At 40.4% G+C, this 22,452-nt stretch overlaps 1 protein-coding gene across 4 annotated transcripts in view; it reads right to left on the bottom strand.

Annotated features, from left to right (window-relative positions):
* Positions 1-22,452, bottom strand: part of rhbdl1 (rhomboid, veinlet-like 1 (Drosophila)) — a 65,305-nt gene that overhangs the window by 19,941 nt on the left and 22,912 nt on the right. For all 4 annotated transcript variants that reach the window (XM_022190864.2, XM_022190862.2, XM_051939092.1 and 1 more), the window contains 3 exons: positions 15,452-15,676; positions 14,364-14,512; positions 14,103-14,215 (listed from right to left, as the gene is read on the bottom strand). In XM_022190864.2, coding sequence (XP_022046556.1) covers positions 14,103-14,215; positions 14,364-14,512; positions 15,452-15,676 — 487 coding nt within the window. The remainder of the gene's footprint in view (positions 1-14,102; positions 14,216-14,363; positions 14,513-15,451; positions 15,677-22,452) is intronic.

The raw sequence follows: 22,452 nt of genomic DNA, 5'->3' as shown, positions 1-22,452 counted from the left end.
ATTTACTAAGCACAAATAAGAAGAGGGGGAGACTGATGGAAAGAGTGGGAGAGTGATGATGTGCAGGAGGAATGGTGACACACTAATGCTGCAATCACACAATCAGATCTACAGGTTTCTACATTACTGAGTGCATTTCTTTAGCTGGAAGATGTGAAGAGAACCCTGCTTCCATTAAATCTACAGGTTTAGTCAGTGAGCGTGCTGTCATTTTTTTACCTTTTCTTGAGCCCAGAGAATTTCTACTAAATTAGCTAATCATGATGGAGCAGTTTGTACCTGATGCTTTAATTATTTTGTAGCTCCAGCTAGAATTAGATTAACAAATGAGTATGAACACACTGTGGTTTGCGGTTCGTTTGTCTCTGTCAGGTTTCTTTTAGCTGGGAACCTATTAGCTAAATATGACAACAAACTTTCTGTTTTGTACTTAAAGGAACGGTTGTAGAAAAAAGTGATGGAATTAGTAATTATTCGACCTGTCGTACTGAGAACAAGAAGGAAAACGTTGGAGTTCACAACTGATATCAACATGTGTGACCCTGTAATTATCATGTTCCACATCTATACCATGTCCATGTAACATTGCAATTATATCGCTGTGTGTAGGGGTGAAAATAATAGTTATTTTCAAATCACTTACTGATAATTTAGTCTATTAGCTGGGGGAAAATATCTACTTATCATAATATACACTAACCTGTAAATACACCAATACTGGCTCAGCCAACAGTGACATATAGTAAAGCATAAATGTAAAAAAGTTCAAAATCTTCCATAAATAATAAACAATAAACATTGTATTTATAGAGTGATGTTCAAGATACTATTTGCACAGAAAAAGCAATAAATCCTAAAAAGCAGAGTCTTTATTACTAAAACAGAACTACCAAATACATGATTTTAGCAATGCATTGAGTATCAAAATTGTTGAAAATAAAGTCTGTGCTTTCTTCATTCCTAATAAAAGGAGGAATATTATTTAATTTGATTTTGATTTGAACTTTCTTTTGCTGGGCTTTGTGTGCAGACATAGTTTGATGGCGACTGGAGCAAAAATGTCTGGGTGACTCAACTGGAGTCAGACCATCTGTCACATGCTCTTTTGTCTACTTTACAGGCTATTTGAAAAGCTCATAGCTTGAAATGTCATTTACTAGAGTGGTGTCCATTTCAAAGCCTCATTTTCTACTATAATAGTGCTGTCAGACTGGTGGAGCTCTATTAAAAAAGATATTTTTGAACCTGGGAAAAAGGAGATGGACACTACTGTGTCACCCAGACAGAAAGAGATAAGGGGGAAATATCGCCTCTGTCGCCGATGCTTTCCTTCAAGTGCAGCCGCATGACTCGCAATCAGTCCCCATCCAATCTAACATCTTCATCCATCACCGTGGGCCCTGGTGGAGCGTGGGCGGGAGGGGATGAAAACCCTCAGATGATGCAAACGGAAAGACGGTGGTTGCAAAACTTTTTACTTATCTGCAGTGTCAAGCTGTGGCGGAGCAAACACACAGTCACCATCATCCTCAAAGCGACAAAACACTACACACCTGTGCTGCAGCGCTGCAGTCAAAGCAGATCATTGGAGGAACACTTTCAGTGACACACACACACATCCAAAGTCAAAACACAACATAAATCAGAACTTCTCCTGTCTACTTATCAAAAAAAAACAAAAACAGCATGATTCAATCACTGTCAATGTCACGTTCTGGTCTGGTGGAACAAATGCAATTCATCAGGTCACTGTAAACACACCTCGGCCTTGGTCTCCTTGGAGATTTCACAGTTTTTTTTTTACCCTGTCCAAAATTTCCACACAGGGAATATGATAATATTAATGCTACCCCGGAGCCCAGGGGGCATCCGGAAAAATCAATAGCCTCCACAAGAAACATCCTCAGCTGCTGAGAGGAGACCGCTCAGCTCAGCACTAACAGTCAGGAAAAACTACAATCACATCTGATGTGGCGGAGTGTGTGGGCACATGAGCACGAAGGCGCAGAAAGACAACATTCACAAATGAGTGTATGCACATAAAAATGCACTCAAAGCTCTTAAAATTGTTTAGCTCCAATGCAAGAAAAGGAATAAATTCTTGTCACGACCAACACAACGATTATCGCTCACAGCTGCTTTTCAGCTAACAAGCACAATGGCTGACCTTGGACGGAAATTACTAAAATCCGTCCATCATCGGCATGAAAAAGAGCCTGAAATCACTTCCAGCGCTCAAGGTTATTAAGCCACAGTGATGGCTACAGGGTTCATGATGTACTTCTTCATCAGAGAACCTTGAAACTAACTCACTGAAGTAAATGGAATATAAACGGAGCAGAGAAATCGCCTCCTCTCTGACTCCAGCAGAGTGCCTGAGAAATATGACTGGCCCGAATTGGCTTGGCGCGGATGATGCAAATAGGCAGCTATAAACACAGTGGGCTCACTCCGTACAAATGGATGCCATCAATGAGGCTGCATTACAGTAAAAATATTCATCGTCCTCAGTGTTATCAGAGGGGCTGCAGGGGACGGTTGTAGAGGAAGTAAGCTTGGTGTCACCTAGGAAGAGTTGTCTGTGGGGTGGGATGGGGGGACTGGGAATTACCATAATCATGCTGGCAGGCTCTGCAACGCACCAAGGTCACCCTGCTTCCTCAGTTCAGCAGAGTACATCAGGAACACAGGACCAGACGCTTCATACGCAACATGGAGGTTTGTATACATACAATAGTCTGCAGCTCTGCTATGAAGACAAACATCTGACCTTGCATATCCCACACTTCAGCGATGCTGCACTGTCACCACCAGCAGGCCTTCAAAGCAAGGAAATAATTGTGCATTCAGCTGAAACAGCAGCACAAAAATGTCTCCACAGCTCCCGAAAACACCCCGCAAACTTCCCCTAATTCCCCTCGAGCCAATCAAATCAGTGCGTGTGGTTAAACGCCTCTACACCAGCGCTTGAAGTGAGTCACAAGCAAAGTCAGGGAATCAGAGGCCGAGTCGCATCCCTCTGGCAAACAGAGTGATTAATTCTGTCCGTGGTTCTCTGATGCTTTCTCTCTCCTGTCCTACCCTCTCTTGTCTTTTTATCTCCATCTCTCCCTCATTAACTGTGTTCGCCTGCCGATGCTGCTGATGCAGTCAGAAGGTGTGGCGGCGTCCGTTTATCTCGCCCAAACTTACTCCGAGAAATAAAACTATTTTCCCCCCCAAATCCCACAATTGTCTGCTCGCAGTCAGTGAATTTATTGATCCCATTGTGAAACAACCCTTTGAATTTAAAATGAAAACTTTTCATTTCAGCAGTGCATTCAATTCCAAGTGTAACTCTGTCATACAGTATTGGCAGTAAGATTCACAACTGATACACGTTCACAGATCTTCTATTTTCATGTTTTATCTAAAGATCAGCAAAAAAAAAAAAAAAGACTGAAAGGAAACTGGAAGAGGCAGTAGGAGAATTATATTTAACTTGCGTTCTCTAATTGAGAATAAGCGATTAATTGATGAATTGACTAGTTGTCGGCGTGTTAATTCTACAGTTGTGAAGTTGTATTAAATCAACAACAACTTTGCCAGTGGAATAATTGGTTTGAGTCGCTTTTGAAAGAAAACAGGGGTCAAAATATTCTGATTTCAGCTTCTCAGCTTCAGCTTCTAACAGTTTGTGGTTTCTTTCCTCCTCAGTGACTGTGATGCCACACAAAAGGTTGCAGCATTTACTCGCCCACAAACACCACTGTGACATGTTTAGTCAGTGTGAGTTGCAGTCACTCAAACTATAACACACGGTTTGTTTAAAAGTGATTTATTAGCATGCACATTTAGTTTACAATTTTCATGATTTTGCTATTTGTTTGTAGTAATTAATTTCTCCTTTGAGTTAGCTGGCTGTTGCGTGACATTCCCTGCTTCGACAAACAAAAGACGGGGGCAGAGGACGGAGTAGGGTTTTATGCTGAAGTCCCTCTCATGGACCAGACCAAGAGCCTTTACATCATGGAGGGATCAGGGTTTCATTTAGTTAGTTTTAGTTGTTGTGTATATAGTTTCCCCCTGTGTGTTAAATGTGGTCTGATCCATCACTATATATGCTGCCCCAGTGTCTCATTCTGGCAGGTCTGTTACTTGAGTTGGTGTTTAAGTTTTGTTAGTCTTATTTTCAGTAGAGTTATATTTTGTTGACCCTTTTTAAGGGCCCTACAACTGTGATTCAATTACCTTTAGCGATTTATTTTATAAAAGTTACTTTGGGAAAATAAATCCTTTTTTTTTTTTTTGGAACTTTACACCTGTGTTTGTTTGTGCTTGACTGCTTCTCCCACAACAGTGACAATTCACTGAATATCTATATTCAGTGAATTGTATTCACTATATTCAACCTAATATACAGTATATATTAGGTTGTAGATAAACACTCTTCAATCGCAATCAGTGTTTTTCTGTCAAAATGGGTATTAAAGCAAATGCTTGAACTTAAACTGCATTAACAAAAATGAGGGATCCAGAGCATCAAACTGTGAAATTACATGTTTTACCAAACTGGAAATCTTAACTAAAAGTTGTTTTATTTCCAATTACACGATTGCATTTGTTGATTTTAATCTTGTAAATTCCGACTCAGATCTATACGGTATTTGTGGACTTTTGGGCATTTCCATAGAATAACATAACTTGCAGCTTGTGTGCCCCAAACAAACATCAAACATCAGCAAAATGGATGATGGACAAAGCCACTCTTGGCTGTGCACCAAGGCCCTCTATTCACTGGCAGCAGATATAATCAATTTACCCTGCCTAAATACGCGCAGCGTGCTTTTATAAAGCATCAATCAGTTACACAACAGGAATGTGAACACAGTACAATAAGAGGCAAAAAAGTCTAAAGACCTTCAGTAGTTCAGAGACTGAATAGGCTTTTATTAGCCTGAGAGAATGCAGAGACAATCATCAGGCTAAATTAAGACCAACAATACTGCAGGTCTCACGGCCGCAGCAGAAATCTGACACTGCTGCAGTCCTGCCTGGTATCAGAACAACATTAATCAAATGCAGGATGAAACATCACATGTAAGTTGGCGTGGTGCTTTTAAGACACGACGACATTAACTGGCTTGCAACAATGAAGTTCTACCAACATGCAGCCATTTATCACATTGCCATTACGATTTCCCCTCAGGCCGCATATCTCTGCCTTCCTTCTGACTAAGGACAGGAATAAACACTATTCTACCACTGTCTGGCTGGTAGATTTCAGTAAACAGTTTATTCTGTTGGTAGATTCCTCCTATAGGTAGAAGAGACAGTAAGAGGTGAGACAGGAGCTTGTAAAGTGCTCACTGACACGGTGAAACCTGTCAGTGTTTCCACTTCAGTTACTCAGTGACATCTATAAGAAATGTTTAATCTTTACTTATCCAGGGACAGTGGTGGAAGAAGTCTACGTATCATTTACTTACCCCTGTGACACAATATATAAAGTACTCAAGTGTAAAAAGTCCCACATTCAAATTTTTTCTCACGTAAAAGTTTAGAAGCTTTTCAATGACAGAAATATATAGTGAAAAAGACCCAGCAACCTCAGTGTCTTTAACCTTTCAACTGAATATGTTTGGATTTTAGATGATTGGGTAGCAAAACAAGATATGTTAAGACATCTCTATGGGCCACAATAAGGTGTGACATTGTTCTTTTTATATCACTTCATACACAAAAATCCTCAGATCCCCAAATTTCAGAACATTTTTTTCTTCTGTTACATTCCTGCTCATTATGGGTTCATGTTTCACTGCACTACAAAGTCCTGACTCTCTATGGAAACAACAGAACAAATCAGAGAGAATAATCAAAATTTCAACTTTCCAACAGTCTTTGAACTACTGTTCTAACATGATGTGTCATTCCATCGAGAAACTTGCAAACATACAAATACAAGCATAAAATCGCGGTATTTTAACAAAGTTGCTTTATTCTACATGTTTGGCTTAAAAGATCGCCAAAAATAAAGTATTTGCTCTAACAAGATTCTGTAAAAAGCAAAAAATCCTGTGCTCTGTGGTGCAAACGTGGTTGGCTGTGGCTCAGGTGGTAGAGCGGGTCGTCCAATGATCGAAGGGTCGGCGGTTCGATTCCCGCTCTCGCCTAGTCATGTGCTGTTATGTCCTTGGGCAAGACACTTAACCCACCTTGCCTCTAGTGCTCTTCACTGCTGTATAAATGCGTGTGAATGTTGGTGGTGGTCGGAGGGACCGTAGGCGCGGTTTGGCAGCCACGCTTCCGTCCGCCCCAGAGTGAGAATGTGTGAGCGTATGGTTGAATGGAAGCAATTGTTGTATAAGCGCTTTGAGTACTCTGATGAGTAGTAAAGCGCTATATAAGAGCAAGTCCATTCATTCATTCATGCGAAGCCATTTGTGTCTCAGCTGCAACTCAAAAGCAAAAATTTAGAGAGTATTCAGCTGAACTCGGCTGAATTGCAGGCAGAGTCTACACAAAGTAAACAGGAGACAAGAATGCGAAAAAATGGAAGTTGTAAAATGTCTAGAATCATTTTTGTCATTGCCCATTTTTTATGATTTATGGCATTACAAATTTCTTATTCAGCATAGAATACATTTTTGAGGTTTCTCTCTTCCTAGCCATAGTTGTGCTGTTTCCACAGAGGTGCAGTAATTTATATCGTAGTGAGAAAAAGTATGACAAAAGCTTAAAAAAAATTAATAAAATTTTAAAAACACTCAGAAATTTCTTACGGTGAAGAGAGTTAAGAGAGTTGGGACATAGCTGTCACACTGGATAAATTCCTTATTTTCTGTTGATGACTAAGTTTATCTGCCCCCGAAACAAAGACAGTTAAGGAACTTCTTTCTGTTCAAAAATTTTTGAATGACAATATTTCAGTAGAACTAAAACACACTGCATGTATGTTCCATCTAATGGATTTGTTCTTATTGGACCACCACCTCCTGTCAGGCTATATATAACTTTTAATATGTTGATTCCATCAGCTAACTTGGTAATGTGATTACAAGTCAGAGTGATGACAGCTCAATCAAGTGCCAAAATCACTTTCTGCATTTTAGGGCTTCTGGCCAAGTGGAGACGAAACTTAATGCAGGTGAAGGAAGACTTTTATAGAGATTTTATTTTGTCTGCTGCCAACAGATAGAGACTGATAACTTCAGTTTTGTAAACTGGCTGACGAAGCACCACTGAGGTGTTTGCGAAAACAACACAGATGCTATGATGGCTTAATGAGAACGCTATCATACAGATTTGTGCAGCGTTTACATACATGCACAAGTCATATCTTTGATACACTGCAGCTATATTCAGTCCAAAATGAGCCTTGATGTAAATTTGCACATTCCATGCCTTTTTGTGTGTCGGTATGTGTTGTGTATCTGTGTGTAGTGTGTGTTCTGTGGGCTCGATGTGTCTTTATTAAACATTAATATCAATATCTGGCATTTAAGTCATGGGTAATATGGATCCTTGCTTAGAATTTTACCTTCTATTAAAGCACTTTCATTACCATTATTTCCTCTTGTTTATTTGTTTTGATTGCATTTATGACTGTATTTTCCATCACACCCCCTGTGCACACAGGCATGGCAAAATAATAATTGCTGTGATATCGGTCATTACTGTGCTCAGGGAATAACCTCTACTTATGTCCTCATTAAAATAAACTAAATACAAATAAACAAAAACAAACTTATGTTCTGAAACCGTTATTTTTCTGCCACAGTAAACAGAAAAGAGAGACAGGGATGGTATGTTAAAATTCAAAATGCAGGATACATAACGCTTCTCAGAGTGGCAGTCTTAAAACTGGTTTCTTTCATCTCTGGGAACTTTTTTCTTTACAACCAAATCTGAAATTCTCTCTCCAACCAGAATTTGTTGACAAGTCTGCAAAAATGTGATGATTCAAAGCGAAAGTTTTACCCCAACGTGATATGTTGCACCAAAGACTGCAGAATAAACTGACAGGCAGCAAACAGCTGAAGAAAAACCTATCAGTATGTGTCAACAGTGAAACCTCATCAACACACTGATATCCAAGTTGAGCGCGACATACTTCCAGCCGCTTCTCTCGCTATTATGAGAGGCTGGTGGATTCGGATTGTCTCGAATGTAAGGTGTTACAGGAGGCAGACACCCCGAGGCTCACACAAGGCTACCAGGAAAAAAAAAAAACATGGTGTTCTGGCACCTGTTGATGTCCTGAAGCACACAGAGAAGCTGAAGGAGATGTCGGCCCGAGGGAAAGGAACCAAAAGTGAGTGTGAGGAGGAAGAAGTAGATGGAAAAAAAAAAAATTATCCCCTGCTGGTTTTCTTTCACAACTCAACATTCTACCTTCATCTCGTCAACACAGTCCATAATTCTGACTGACACCGCTCACGAAATTCGAGTGGAGCTCTTCACCCGCTCTTTGTGCAGCAGAGTCATGAAAGATGACTGAGAGGACGCCAAACGAGCAAGGACGAGGACCAAAGTCTGAATAGCACTGTCAAAAAATAATTACAGAATTGTTCCTTTTCTCACCACACATCCAAGGACAAATCGTACAATGTCATGCTTTATTTTCAGAGGGTGCAGCACAGCATAGCCCAAATCAGCCCATATCACTATATCACCTACCGGGATTAAAATCTTTCTGCCGAATGTTATGTTCAAGATAACCGCTGCAGAGATGCGTGTTCATGCATGTAAAATATGAATAACTGTAAGAAGTGTGTTACGCTTTCACGGTATTCGAGGCATTTTCGAAAAAAAAAAAGAGGTTTTTCTTTGGGCTTTGAATTCAAGCCCTGCAGTGCAGAAATCCTCACAGTGTGTTCAGGCAAACACATGAAGGCACAATACCTGCAGCACGTTGCTCCATAAACGCACCCATTGAGTGCAGCTATAACCCGAAACCTCTGCAGCCCTACAAAAATAACAAGCAACACGCGTGCGCTGGCAACATGATTGAGCTCATGAGCTAGAATAGGACTGCATGAATATAAACATGAGACAGCCATGGGCAACAAAAGTGGAGAAGGAAACATCAAGAATTTCACAGAGTAACCTAAAGCACTGGGTGTAATTTCTAACATCCACAAGCAGCCAGAAGTTTCTAAAGATTGAGGGAAAACAATGGCAAAATGCAAAGTGCGAGACAGGGAAACATCATATAGAATCAAAGCGTGCACCCATTCAAAGTCACACATCGTGAAAAGGACATGGACGAATATACTGATTCTATATTCCAGATACTTGAAGACCAATTCTGGTTAAAATCTACTTTTATACCCACTTAATGTTGCATAGAATATGTTGTAGGAGAGCTGGTGCGCTCGAGCTGTAGTGCGTTTAGAGCATTGTAAATGAAGCAAAAGTGTAGTTATATTGATGCTATTTTTAGGGCTGGAAAGATATATATTTTTTTAATATTTAACTTTTATAAGGATAGTTTTTAGAAGTTAATTTAATGACTGTGGAGGGACTTCAATTTTCCATCTATCTAACTGCAATATATTTTCCTAGTTTGGTTTACGATATGAAATCATTCCCAAACACGTGGAAAGATGCAACAGCAGCAGCTTTGTGAACCGGTGCTAAGACACAGTGATGCACAAGATTGTGATGCAATAACATAAATGCTAACAGACTGACATTAAGGAACTATGGTATGTGCTATATGTTGCTATGCTACATGCTATGTCATATAAGCACATGCCATTTGCATTGAACACATCGTTCAGCTGAAGGTAAAAGGAGTGTTAGCGTTTCAAGTATTTGGGCACAAACTGAAGTACTGAACACATTTAAGACCTGATGATGGCTTTAGATGGAAAGTCAAAACCTCATAAACAGGGCTGTCATGATTTCACATTTTCACTGTGCAATTATTACGCCAAAGAAAAATCCTCATTACGATACTATCAGGATATCTTGAGAAAACTTGAATACAGAATAAAGCTATCAGTCAAATTCATCTTTACCTTTATTCCTCTGCCAAGGAAGTGGAACCTCAACGGTGTTGTGTGAAGATGAGTGTTGCTTTGTCTGTCTGGTAGCAACGCTGCTCAAAAACGGATTGACGGATTTGGATGATATTTTCAGCGAAGGTCAGAAATGACACAAGGACCAACTAAGTAGACAACTAATGAGTAGATTTTGGCAGTGACGCATTGCCAGATAGCGTCACTGTAACTATGACAACAAGTGAACACTACATCAGTTGCCTGCTGATGATCCTACTACACATCCACCACTGCAGACTCATCAGGATCTATCCATCGGAAATAATACAATGACTGAGCAGCCTTGACAAAGTCTATGCTTCCTGAGTGCTTTTCTAGTTTATTGTGTGTTAGGCTGCTTTTTTTGAGAGTCTATAACTACAATTGTACATTGTTCTTACATATATTGCAATGTCAAACAGATAGTTATCACAGACATACTAATAATCCAATATCAACATTTAATTCATCATATCAGTATTATGGACATAATGAGAATTACTGCACTCTAAGTTGAGGTACATATGACTGGGTGCACATAACTGTGACAATCCCTCCAATAGATTTTGAGATATTTCAAGGGGAGAACAGTCTGATGCTACCATCCACAGAGTCATGTAGCTCTGTTCATCTGCCAGTTCATACAAAAACTCATTTTTGACAACATTTTTGATACATCCATATTCATATCATCACATGTCAAATCTGACTAAATCAAAAATCTTTTTTTATTATTTTTTTCTTTGCTCTAAGGGTAGGGTTTAATATTTATTTTATATCCAATGACCGTGAGCTCAGGTCTACCAAACTGATTTTTTTTTTCTTCTTCCTCATTTGTCAGACAAAAACCTGATCAGAAGAACTTAAACTCTGCTAGTGTTGACTCCAGTGATCATGATGCTTACACCAACAGTATTCAGTTGAAGGTTAAATGCAGTGAATTGCAGAAAGGTGCACACAGCTCCAGATTCAACTTGTACTACATGTATTCAGTATTTGATCATGATGTAGGACAAGTATATAATTCAAAGCAGAGCATTTTTTGACTGCAGGCTCTGGGGGTAAAAATTTCACCATATACCATCTCCTTGCTGCTTTATCCTTTTTGATTCGAGCTGCAGCTTAAATCTCCAAACAGCATCTCAGGCTGCACTTAGGCTAATTCTCCAGAGAGTAACCCTGCATTACTCTCCCATTTCTCCTCCTCTAAGTCCCATGCTTGCTTGCTTGCTCTCTCTCTGTCATCATTGCTAAAATAAATCAAAGCTACAATAATTCATGAGTGTTAAGAGTGTGTGTGCATGCGAGTGTGCAGAGGAGAGGGGATCTTTTTTACAGAGGATTTTTGAGCAGCTCGAACCTCACTTTACTAGAAGCAGAGAGAGGACAGGACAAGAAAAAATTAGGAATTTGTATTTTTAGTCACACAGAAAGAAAAGCCTAAAAATCTGGTTAGTGAAAATAATGACTTTAGCACAAAATGCATTAGACTTTCACTCTCAACGGTAATGAAATAACGGTTAGCAAGAGATGTAAGAGATCCAACACGGAAAGTGTTCCAGTGAAGATGAAAGAAACAAGAGTTTAACGCAGATGTGTTGGTATGACTTCTGTAAATGCAATGTTTGTAAAAAAAAAAAAAAACTTCAGCGTGGATTTAAAATTTCCAATCTCCAAACTGGCTTGGACGAGGATGAAAGTTAATGAGGTTTCTTGTCAACAAAGATTTGAGCGCTGCAGTCTGACCTCTGGGCACTGTGAGTCACTCTGCTGCATTCAGTTTGCTGCATTCTGGGCTGGGCAACCCGTCGGGTCAGGTTTATCAAAATTATCAAACAGGGACGTCACTGATGTAAACTCAAAGACAAGATGTTAACAAATTTGGTCCCGCTGGAAGAGTGTGTGCTCGTAACAGTAGCGGAAGCGAACATAAAATGCGATACAGCACCTTTAACTTGATAAATGATAAACCACCGGCAAAAATAAAAAAGAAAGCACTGATGAGTTGTAGATTGTAAACAATATTAAGAGATAAGGGGGGAAAGAAAAAGTAGGTCATCACAAAAATGCTGCAGACTGGCAAAAACACACATGAACAAAGAGCAGGGCAGAGCAGAAACAGCCTTTTACTGTTTTAAAGAAAGTACAGTCCATAATGCACTAGAAATGATCTGAACTTTTCAGGTAAAAATGACACCATGGATATACCTTATTAGAGTAATGCTGCATTTCTCATGAATGGTCTTGTTCTTGAAACCATGTTTTGAAGGTTTTGTCTCTGAATAAACTGCCTTTTTAGTCAAACTTGCCTTGGTCTCTAACAAAGAGACTCAAGCCTTTATTTCAAAACCAGTCTAGTCTAGGTCACCGCTGCAGGGACATCACTAAATTGTCTGATTTATTTGGTAACATCATGACTGTGTTTGGATGTAAAACTTCAAATGCAACCAATAACTTCACTAATTTCTAATTTGAAGTTTGTGTTGAACAGCTGTCACCCCTTCAGGCCTCCTTCATACACACTCCAGTGAAATGAATGCAGTATTAGAGGCAGGAGAAGAAGAAGAAGAAACAGTGGCCGTCTGGGAGGAGATGTCAACCAAATCGTCTCGAGTAAAATTTTGCCACCTAAACCACAAGGAGTTGATGTGCAAAACAGCATCCAAAACAAACCTGACAGCAGCATGTAAATCCTGGAACGACTGGGACCATGTTAAAATTTTATTTGCACTTCAAATGGAAACACGAGGAAAGGGGAGCTAAATGTAAGTGACAGCAGCAAAGCTAGATAGCCAATATTAGTGAGCTTCCTCCCAAAAACATTTAGCAAACATTAGTTATACATGTGGCCTTAAGCTTGTCCATCCATCACATCACCAGTAGGCCCAACTCAAAAACCTTTTCGTCCTTATAGTCCTCATTTACAAGAAGGATTCTCTTGTTTGAGCACAGCTAGCCAACGACAAGAACCACATGCCAATTATAAAGCAAAGCATGTATGTGGACAATCTCTTCTTGATTTCTAACTCGACAAAATTCATTGCTGCATCCAGAGGCAACACAAAAGTTCCCCCTTTTGAATCGCTTTCTCGTCTGGAGTTCCTTATTTTCCATTTTGTCAGTGCTGTCATAGCCAACTCACCCAATGGTGTTGCATTGTAGGCTAAGAGAAATTGAGCTACAATGTTTAAAAAAGTTAACTTTGGTTGCTTTTTTATTGTAGATCCAGTTTCACTTAGAGCATTAAACTTTAAAGGATTTCAAGGGAAGATATCCGGGAAATTATGCTAACATCTACATCAAGGGTTTTATGTCTACTTTAACTCCTTAAAGTCCTGGTTTAGTCAGTGTTTAGGTGCCCTCGATTACAAGTGTAAGTTGAAGCAGCTTTCTTATTTTGCCCAGTGAATGTGCAACATTTAAAAAGTATTGTAGTTTATTTCTGCACTTGCCAGTGGGGCATCGCAATAAGAATCTGTATAATAATATGCTAATTCTACTACAGGAAAGACTTGATGTTCTCTGCAAGTAGGTGGAAAAAATACATGTAAATATTAGTATTGGCATCGAGAACTGGCCAGAATGATAAAGATATAAAATATTAGCATATTGGATCTCTGCAACTCAATAAAATGACTAATACTGTTTCAAAATGTGACATGCAGTGTATTAACTAACACAAACATTCAGCTAAATAATGTAAGCATTATCATAATTGCTCTAAATGAGTCAGTCGCTTTAGACTATTTGGTGTGCTAATTCGCAGATAACAAACACTGAAAGACTAATTATGGCATTTCATTATTTTTCAACACGATAGCCATCATATCGATATAATTAACTGCAGCAATGTTAGTTTTATTCTTTCAATTGTATACATTTGCAAATGTAAAACAAATGTTTATTTGTGGTTGATGTAAATGTCTCATCCTGTCTTATGCAAGGAAAATGTGAAGAACAGAAAGGAAATCTTGCATCATCTTTGGCCACACAGTCCTCCTTTACGCTCTTTGTGAAGCGCTCATTTACACCACAATACACTTCTTTAAAAAAAAAAAAAAAAAAAAATCCACTCACCGGCCAACACTCCTGCCATGTAAAGCAAACTTATTCGTAAGATGCCGTGGACCATCTCTAAAGGAACACCGATCATCAGCTGCAGTAAAGCATTGAATCCCAGCTGCTCTAAACTGAAAAGAGAGCACACGGAGGAGACAAGACTCAAAGACAGCATGTGATTTTGGTTCCTCCTACAGTTCTGTGTCATCTGCAACCAGATATTAACTGAACTCGTCCTGCGGAAATCAAGATGTGATAAGTGGAGGGCTACGAACGTACCCGACGTGCATGAACATGTAGCTGAAGAAGCGCCACACTTGTGCACGGTGGCCAGGGTGGTAGACCAGAGGGCTCTTCATGAAGTCAGGCTGATACGTCTGAAGCACCCACTTGTTTAGCATGATGCCATAGCACATGAACACGATAATCTGCAACACAGACACGGAAATGACACCAAACTGTCAGTTCTGGCTGACATGTCTATAGCTTGGTATAGAAGCTGCAAACTGCCCCACAAAACAAAACCCATTGTGCTTTATGGAAGACACTTGATGTTTTCTTCTTTTTGTATTCCTCAGCTGATGCTTATTAGACTTGTAGAGACAATTACTGACTGCAGAGAAAGAAAAAAAACGGCACATCTGGTTCAATTCCATTAATTTCTTTTCATAGAATAATGACTCATTGTCTCTGTGAATTAAAATGAATGTGAACTGTTATTATCATATTCTCATTGTCATTACAGACCATTCAGTGCCATTTGGAGGCATTATAGGAACATTTGGCTTTCTATTCGAAGAATTATGATGATTTCAGGGGAAATGATGAAGTTTTGTTAAGAAGCTGTAGGTTATTTTTGCTGCTTAATCTCCAACCATTCAACTGTGGTCCACGAGGCTTTCATGCTCACGGTTTTCTTTCTTTTTTTCCAAATGAACATAATAGGTCAATTAATGCCCCTGTGGTGGCCAGGGTGCTTACTGACCTGGTTTCCGAGTTCCAAAATCGGTGTTTGTGGGGGGGGGGGAAAAAAAAAAAAAAAAAAAAGAGAGAAATCCCTGCATGCTGGGTTTCAGCTTGGAGGAATGGCATTAAACGCACCCACTAAGCCCCTGACTCCCAAATGGGTTACTAGCTCAAATCGAGCTCACAGTAAAAGCATGTGATCAAAGGCAGAAAATCTTTTCAGGGGGTCTAAGGCGAACGACTGAGCCAACAGACTCGAGTCAGTTTTAGAGGTTTGTAGCACTGTTTGAGTTTCAAGTAAAATGTTTTCGGAATATGTGAATCAGTGGGAATAAATCAGCAGAATTCACTGAATGACTTATTCAATGCCCTGACACAAGCCCATTACATCATCCCCTAACCTGGACGATGGTGACGATGGCGATGAAGACAGGCGGTGGACATAGCCGGTTCTGGTGGAAGTACCAGCGTCGGTCTGTCTCGCAGGGCAGGATCTCGTAGGCCACATAACGAACAAAGCGTTTGTACAGACCCAGCCCCGTCTCGTCCAGCAGGATCTCCCTCTGCAGCGTGCGGCGGCCATTGGCGATGGCCCGTCGGAAACTGCTGGAGCGTTTGCTGCTCATCTGAGGAAAGAATGAAAAGCGTTCATGAGTTCAATAGACGTAAGATCTTGTTGGCAGGAGCGCATGTTTTGCAGAAATTCTGAGGAATATTGGGCATAATTTTCCAAATTAGACTCATGGGATCATAAAAACATCTGTTCACTTGTTATCTGTGGTGTTTCCAATTCCTACTTTATTTAGTTTGACAGTTTAAGGAAACAGACTAGATAAGAAGATCAATAAAACCACCAGTTAGCTTAGCATAGCAGAAGGTCTGGAGATAAGCTAGCAGCTAGACTGTTTCATTTTGGCTCCTTTATTTTGACAAACTGCATGTCAATATCTGCAGCAGGTTGAAGAGGTGAACTGGAAACGCCAACAGGATCTTATTAAATAAAAAGATGGCCAACGATTGCAAGTCCAAAAGAAATGAAAGTTTCGTTTAAAGCCCTGACAAAGTGAAAAAGTTCCATCTGTATACTCAACAAAGCACAACACAGACATTGGATATTCTGTAACATAGATATTTTACAGACGCTGAGTAGCATTTGTTCTCTTCATATTCTGTGAAAATAACACAGAATTCACTTCACCACTGTTTTTTTTTAAATGTGTGCAGTTTGGAAAACTTTAGAGACAACAACTGGATTTAAGCGAAACAGAACAGGAGCTTCCTGTAGTCTGAATGAGATGTGCACCACTCATTATTTCATACTCGCTCTGTTGACTGGCAACAGAAAAGGAAAAATATGTAAATGAGAACTGCTTTATTGGGAATTTAGCTGTATTCAATACAGCATGTATGAGCGTAGAGAGAAGGAGAGAAGTGCCTCCTGTATGCTCTCTTTTCAGGTGTTCATGCATTTTGCTGTGCTGCCATGGCATGCTCATGAAACACCTTTTTATTCTGTGATAGCTAAAAGTACTTCCAAACTCTGAAAGTCTTGCATGCTTTACACGAAAACGAGTCGGACTCTGCTACTGCCATCATCTAGAACTGCAGCTGACATATCATTGGAGCCAAAAATGACTGATTTCGCATTTGGCAATATGACTGAAGTTAAAAGAAAAAGCATTGTGATGTTGGCACATTTTCATTATCACTGTTATCAGTTATGCTTCATAATCGCAGCGGCACTACAACATGTTAATAAGTGAGCCTCAGAAGTGCTAACAAAAGGACTGATTTTGTTATATTTGGACAAAGCCAAGCTAACTACCTTCAGTCATTATGCTAAGCTATGTTAGCTAATTGTGTTGGGAGACTGAACACACAATGGAATGGTATCAGTCTTCACTTCTAACTTTCAGCAGCTGAGCAAATAAGCATATCTCCTAGCATAAATGGTCAAGCAAAGTTAGTCTTGACTGCATTGTAGGGAGGGGCTGCACAGTGCCATAGTGGTTAGCACTTTCGCCTTGCAGCAAGAAGATCTCCGGTTCAAATCCCGGCCTGGGATCTTTCTGCATGGAGTTTGCATGTTCTCTCTGTGCATGCGTGGGTTTTCTCCAGGCACTCCGGCTTCCTCCCACAGTCCAAAAATATGCTGAGGTTAACTGATTATTCTAAATTGCCAGTAGGTGTGAATGGGAGTGTGGTTGTTCGTCTGTATATGTAGCCCTGCGACAGACTGGCGACCTGTCCAGGGTGTCCCCTGCCTTCGCCCGAGTCAGCTGGGATAGACTCCAGCACCCCCGCGACCCTAGTGAGGATAAAGCGTTGTATAGAGAATGGATGGATGCTTTGTAGGGTAAAAGAGTCTGTGTGGTGTCTCAAAAGACACCAGCTGTGGATACCACAATAGTCTTCAAGACTGTCTGCTGTATATAAGACTCTGTTTCTATTCTTTCTTTACTCCCTTCACTCGCCTCATTCATTCAACTGCATATGTGAGCATCTAAATTCAACTTACAGAGAGACAAGTGTTTGATGATGTGCTGTATTTAACAGTGATTGCCAACTTTTTAATGTCAAATATAATGTTTAATTAAACTGGATTATGGTCCCTTTACGAACAGGTGAGAAACTTACTTTCTCGTGACTTTGCAGAATCAGCACACAGCATTTTGCAATCATTTGCTGTGGGTGTGTGTTTGCTATATGACGCTTTAATGCCTTTTTGCAAAAAACCTTGTCTCGAGTCATTTTGTGTGCATTACTGCCAGCAGCTGGAGGACACCTTACCAGGATAAACAGATCTCATCATCGCCTGCTGCTGCATTTCTCATCTCGGCAATTAAATCCATAGCTTCCTTCACACTAAGTGGATCAAACAGCAGCAAAGGAGGAGAGTTTGTTCTCATATAATCTGGGGGAAGCTCATCAGCATGACTAATCATCCTCGATGAGGACAAACTAACATTCATAAAGTGCTGATTTCACAGGGGACAGCCGGGAAGAGGGTAATGACACTTCTATCAGACTTTTCTTTCTTTTTTCTGGCACTGTTCTGAATTTCTACTCTGCTATTCTAGCTAAACTGTACTTTTCACACTTCTGGCCCATTCACTTGGTAGTTGACTGTACTTTAAATTTCATTCCTTCATCTATGTGTGATTTCAGTGTTTCAAGAATCCATTATTTGCATTTTGCATGTATGGACTAAGTGGAATCGCCCACTTATAATAATGTAAAATAAAGCTGAGAATGTCTGAGAAACGTTTGTCACACAAAATGATTAATCAGCATCTTAAAAGAGTTCAATTTTCTCTTGTTCAGCACTTTGACAGTCTCTTTAGTCCCATCTGTGAGACACGGAGATAAAAGAGAAATGCTCGTACAGAAGATATGACGCAGTTTGGTAAAAATGTACGAGTGACAGTTGAGGATTTTGTTCTAATTGAAGCTGAATCTGGAGGTAAAACAGTACTTAGAGCTTAATAAATCTGTAATGAGTGTCATTTTTATTTAAAAGGAGTCAAGAAATATATTTCATTCTCACATATTCTACCAGCAACTATAATATGAACATCAAAGCACTGTTTAAACAACTGCTGATTGGATTTTTTTGCCACAAGAAAGATGATAAAACTTCAGCCGAATATTCACATAGATAAGGAACCTAAACAATCTCTAAGTGGTTTGTGATTTAGACTAAATGTAAGCGCGACTGCCAGCAGGGCTGATTGCTGCACAACAAATGGGCTGTTGAAGTGATTCTAAAAAGCAAATCTTTGTTAACAGGAACTATTCCGTGGAAAGCGAGAAAGTGTGTGCGCTCATGTTATCACAGACTCCAGGTTTGCTTAGTGAGCAGGGACTCTGCAGCAGCCTGCAGGCCAACACAACCAGAGCTTGATAAGTTCTTTAATAGAGGCTTAGGATGAAAACTATCCTAATGCCAGTATTTTTGACAGCCGAGGCAGAGGACTGTCGGGATAACAAACACGGGGAGTTCTTTTCCACCAGAGTTGCCACTGAAAATGTTGTGGGACCAGATACCCACAGTAGGAATCCTTGAGAGTTTATATCTGCATATTATTGCAGACAACAAGCTTGTATATCACAGGAAAGATTTATTTAATAGCTGAAAGTCTCTAGTGCAGCTGTGACAATACAGCTTGCATGAAGCCAACCGGCTGACTAAGCAGTTACCTTTAAAGCAAACTACTGATGTGATGTGACACGATGAAAATGGGTTTCTAGGAAAAACACTGAGGATAAAAAGGGAGAGATGGCATGTGGGCAGCAGTTGCATGAGTCTTGAACAGCAGACCTTATATACAGCTTTCTCATAATGTTAACCTTAGACAGTATGGCTGCTTCATATGAAGCGTAATGAAACCTCTGGAGGGGGCCTGTAGGAAGCACAACCCACCATTAAAGTACACCATTCGTAATTCATTAGTCAAGTCCTGCTGCTTGTAGACCAATTATATGTAGACACAGCGAGGGGCACGGTGAAAGAAATTGGGGGTCAATATCCATAAAAGCTAATGAGCTAAATATACCACAGGACAAAGGCTGTAAATAAACGAACAAATAATGAGGAACCGTGAATAGAAACAGCTGCTTTTTTTTCCCCCTTCTCAAATAGTCACTCAAGAAAAACAGGAAAAAGTGCTAATCCCTTTTGGAAGTTAGCAGAGCAGGACGGGGTAACTAGCCAAACTGTGGGTAATTATGACACCGGTGGTTGTACAGCGAGGGTGTGAGGGCCTGTTGCTTGGTGATAACCAGAACGATGTGGAGCTGGGCTGCTGGCTTCTCCCACAGATGGAGGGCTGCATATTTAGTATGGAAATCGGGCCTAGAAAATGCAATTATGTTATACTTGAGGCAGGGAGTGAAAGCAGGAGAAGAAGAGTAGGGGGACATTAGAAGGCAGAGAAAGGAAAAGATTAGATGCTGGCCAGGGTGAGTTTGATTTAAAGATTCAGGAGGCCACAAGTGGACAATGACGGCAAGACAGCCCTTCTCTCACTCTAAATGTCTCAATATTATTCAATAATACAAGATAAGGGAATGTGTTGTCTTCTGTTGTTGGCTTTCTTCGCAAAGTAAAACCTCTGTTTTGGAGTTTATTGAATCTGGCTGTGTGACAACACCTGCTGCCTCTCTACGTTGCACTGCAATCTCTCCCATTCAAACTGGCTCAGTGAAAATTTGTTTCCCCCGAAGACACGGCTGAGCGTAGCTGTCACTCTGCTTCACCTTCTCTGACATGCAGGACCGCCGCCTCTAAAGTGAGTATTAGCAGCCGTTTGAAGTGACGACAGGAGAGAGACGGCGAACAGACAATGAGGAAACACGCAAGCAGCCAAAACTTGAGATAGCGTGCTTAGAGGAGCGACAGAGAAATCGCACGGCATCAATAAAATGTTAGAGGATTGTGGAAAACCTCTGACTTAGGCATCAGTAACAGCGGAAGATCCCTGATGAAGCAATGTCTGCCAGGGAGTAATTGATGCTGAGGCTAAGAGTGCGAAGATAAAGACAGTATTACCCCTATAGGGATGGCTGAATGGTCCAAACTGACAGCAGTGTGTGTCAAACAGTGAGGGTCCATCCTTCTCCTCTTGGTAGCTGCATGCTGCCGACTGTACATGCTGCTCTCAGCTCAAGTCAATCGTCCTTGATGGATTAATTAGCCACACCACATGGTCAATACTTCACAGCTCAATAGTAATTAGTAATAGCAATTTAAAAAAACGTGGTTTAAAGGCCATTCAGGTGTCTGCACTGCAGGTACAAAAAAAAAAATCCATAAATTATTCTGATTTTGCTCAGAGTCTAAGCAGGTGACTATGTGTGATTGACTGTCCTTGACACACACAATAAACCAGTTATCACTGTTAAAACATTAGTGGACCACGCCAATTAACTGGGCTTCCATAGTGATTCACCATCACCAGGCTAACAGCGTTACTATTTCCATTTACTATCTAATTTGTGAGTCATCCAGAGTGCCAAAATCCTTCTCTCCTTTGCTCTCTCTCGCTCGCTCTCACTCACAGCAGAATCTAAATCACTGCGGATCTCAGCCTCGCTGATTCTACCTTGACCCAGATACTCAGGTTCTTTCTTGCTCAAATCCTTTTAAAATGAGAGTCCACCTTTTTTTCCCTCAGCAGTTTGCGGCCACAACCTTCCTTCATGGTTTAATCATTGCAGTGCTAAAACTCCGGTGAAAAAAAAAAACATTGCTCCGGAACACTTAGGCAAAGTGCATCACTTTTACTCAGCAATTCATCTAAAACAGAAAGCCTTGACAGGAGTTTGGTGAGGGACGTGATGTTGATAGGTAACATCTGTGTCCCTGGAGACAGATGCACTTAATGTGACTTGAAAACTTTAAAATACTGTACATCAGCTACTTCCAGAACTGAAGTTTCTGCTCTCAAATTCAATCAATTCAAAGCAGAAGCACTAAATACATATTACGCAAGAATTTCTTTAGCTATACCTCCCGAGGGAACAGAAAATGTAAGTGCAACATCTGGGCAGAAGGGTAAAACTAAGGCACAAAGCAACAGTCTTAAAATCCTCCAACTTGAACAAAGAGAATCCTTTACTATAATCTCTAAAACACATCCTCTATCCGTGTAATTAACCATGGCAGCCATTTTGGATCTCCGTCGAACATTAGCCAAATTACCACCCGAAGGAAAACAATGACATACTTCTTCAATTACACAGCTGGAACATGATCGCATCGGAGGACTCTCTTTAAAGAAATCGATACGCGCAATTGCACATGTAGGAATATATCCAACTCCAGGTGACCTTTTTCACCCTCAGTTCAAAAATAGATGCTGGTCTATCACTGAATATTCCCCCTAAAGCCCTAACATGTGAACTTTGACATGTTCAGTGTCTCTCAGCTGCCTGCACCAAGTGTCTGTTAGTTTTAGAGCAGCTGAGTGTAAAATGTGTTGGTTTTCTTGCTGCCTGAGCTTTGTGCAGAAGTTTTCTGTTGATTAGCAGTCAGATACAGACCAATACTCTTTGTAAGTGCTGCTTCATGCATGAGAGTGTGTGTGCGTGTGTGCACAGTTCCCCAAGAGAGGTTTTAGCAGAGTGTTACTTATTCACCCCTCTGGCTGAACTGATGGAGTTCTCTGGCTAAGATTGGCCTGCATGAGAGATGGGTTGAACATAAGCGATGTGCGAGGCAGTCTTGTACTAGTGCGCACACACATTCGCACGAACACCAGAGAAAGCTGTTGCCTAACGGTGCGATTCAAACACATTTACACCCACTGAGGTTGAAAGAAGCAGTTTGGATCCACGGCTGCTAAACTCACTGAGTGAATGTAGAACAACAAATCAGAAATATGTCGAACACACCCACTAG

This window comes from Acanthochromis polyacanthus, chromosome 19, assembly GCF_021347895.1.
Source record: "Acanthochromis polyacanthus isolate Apoly-LR-REF ecotype Palm Island chromosome 19, KAUST_Apoly_ChrSc, whole genome shotgun sequence".
In the NCBI taxonomy this organism is placed as follows: domain Eukaryota; kingdom Metazoa; phylum Chordata; class Actinopteri; family Pomacentridae; genus Acanthochromis; species Acanthochromis polyacanthus.
The sequence above is the reverse complement of the archived record's forward strand: the minus strand, read 5'-3'. Positions and strand labels throughout refer to the sequence as shown.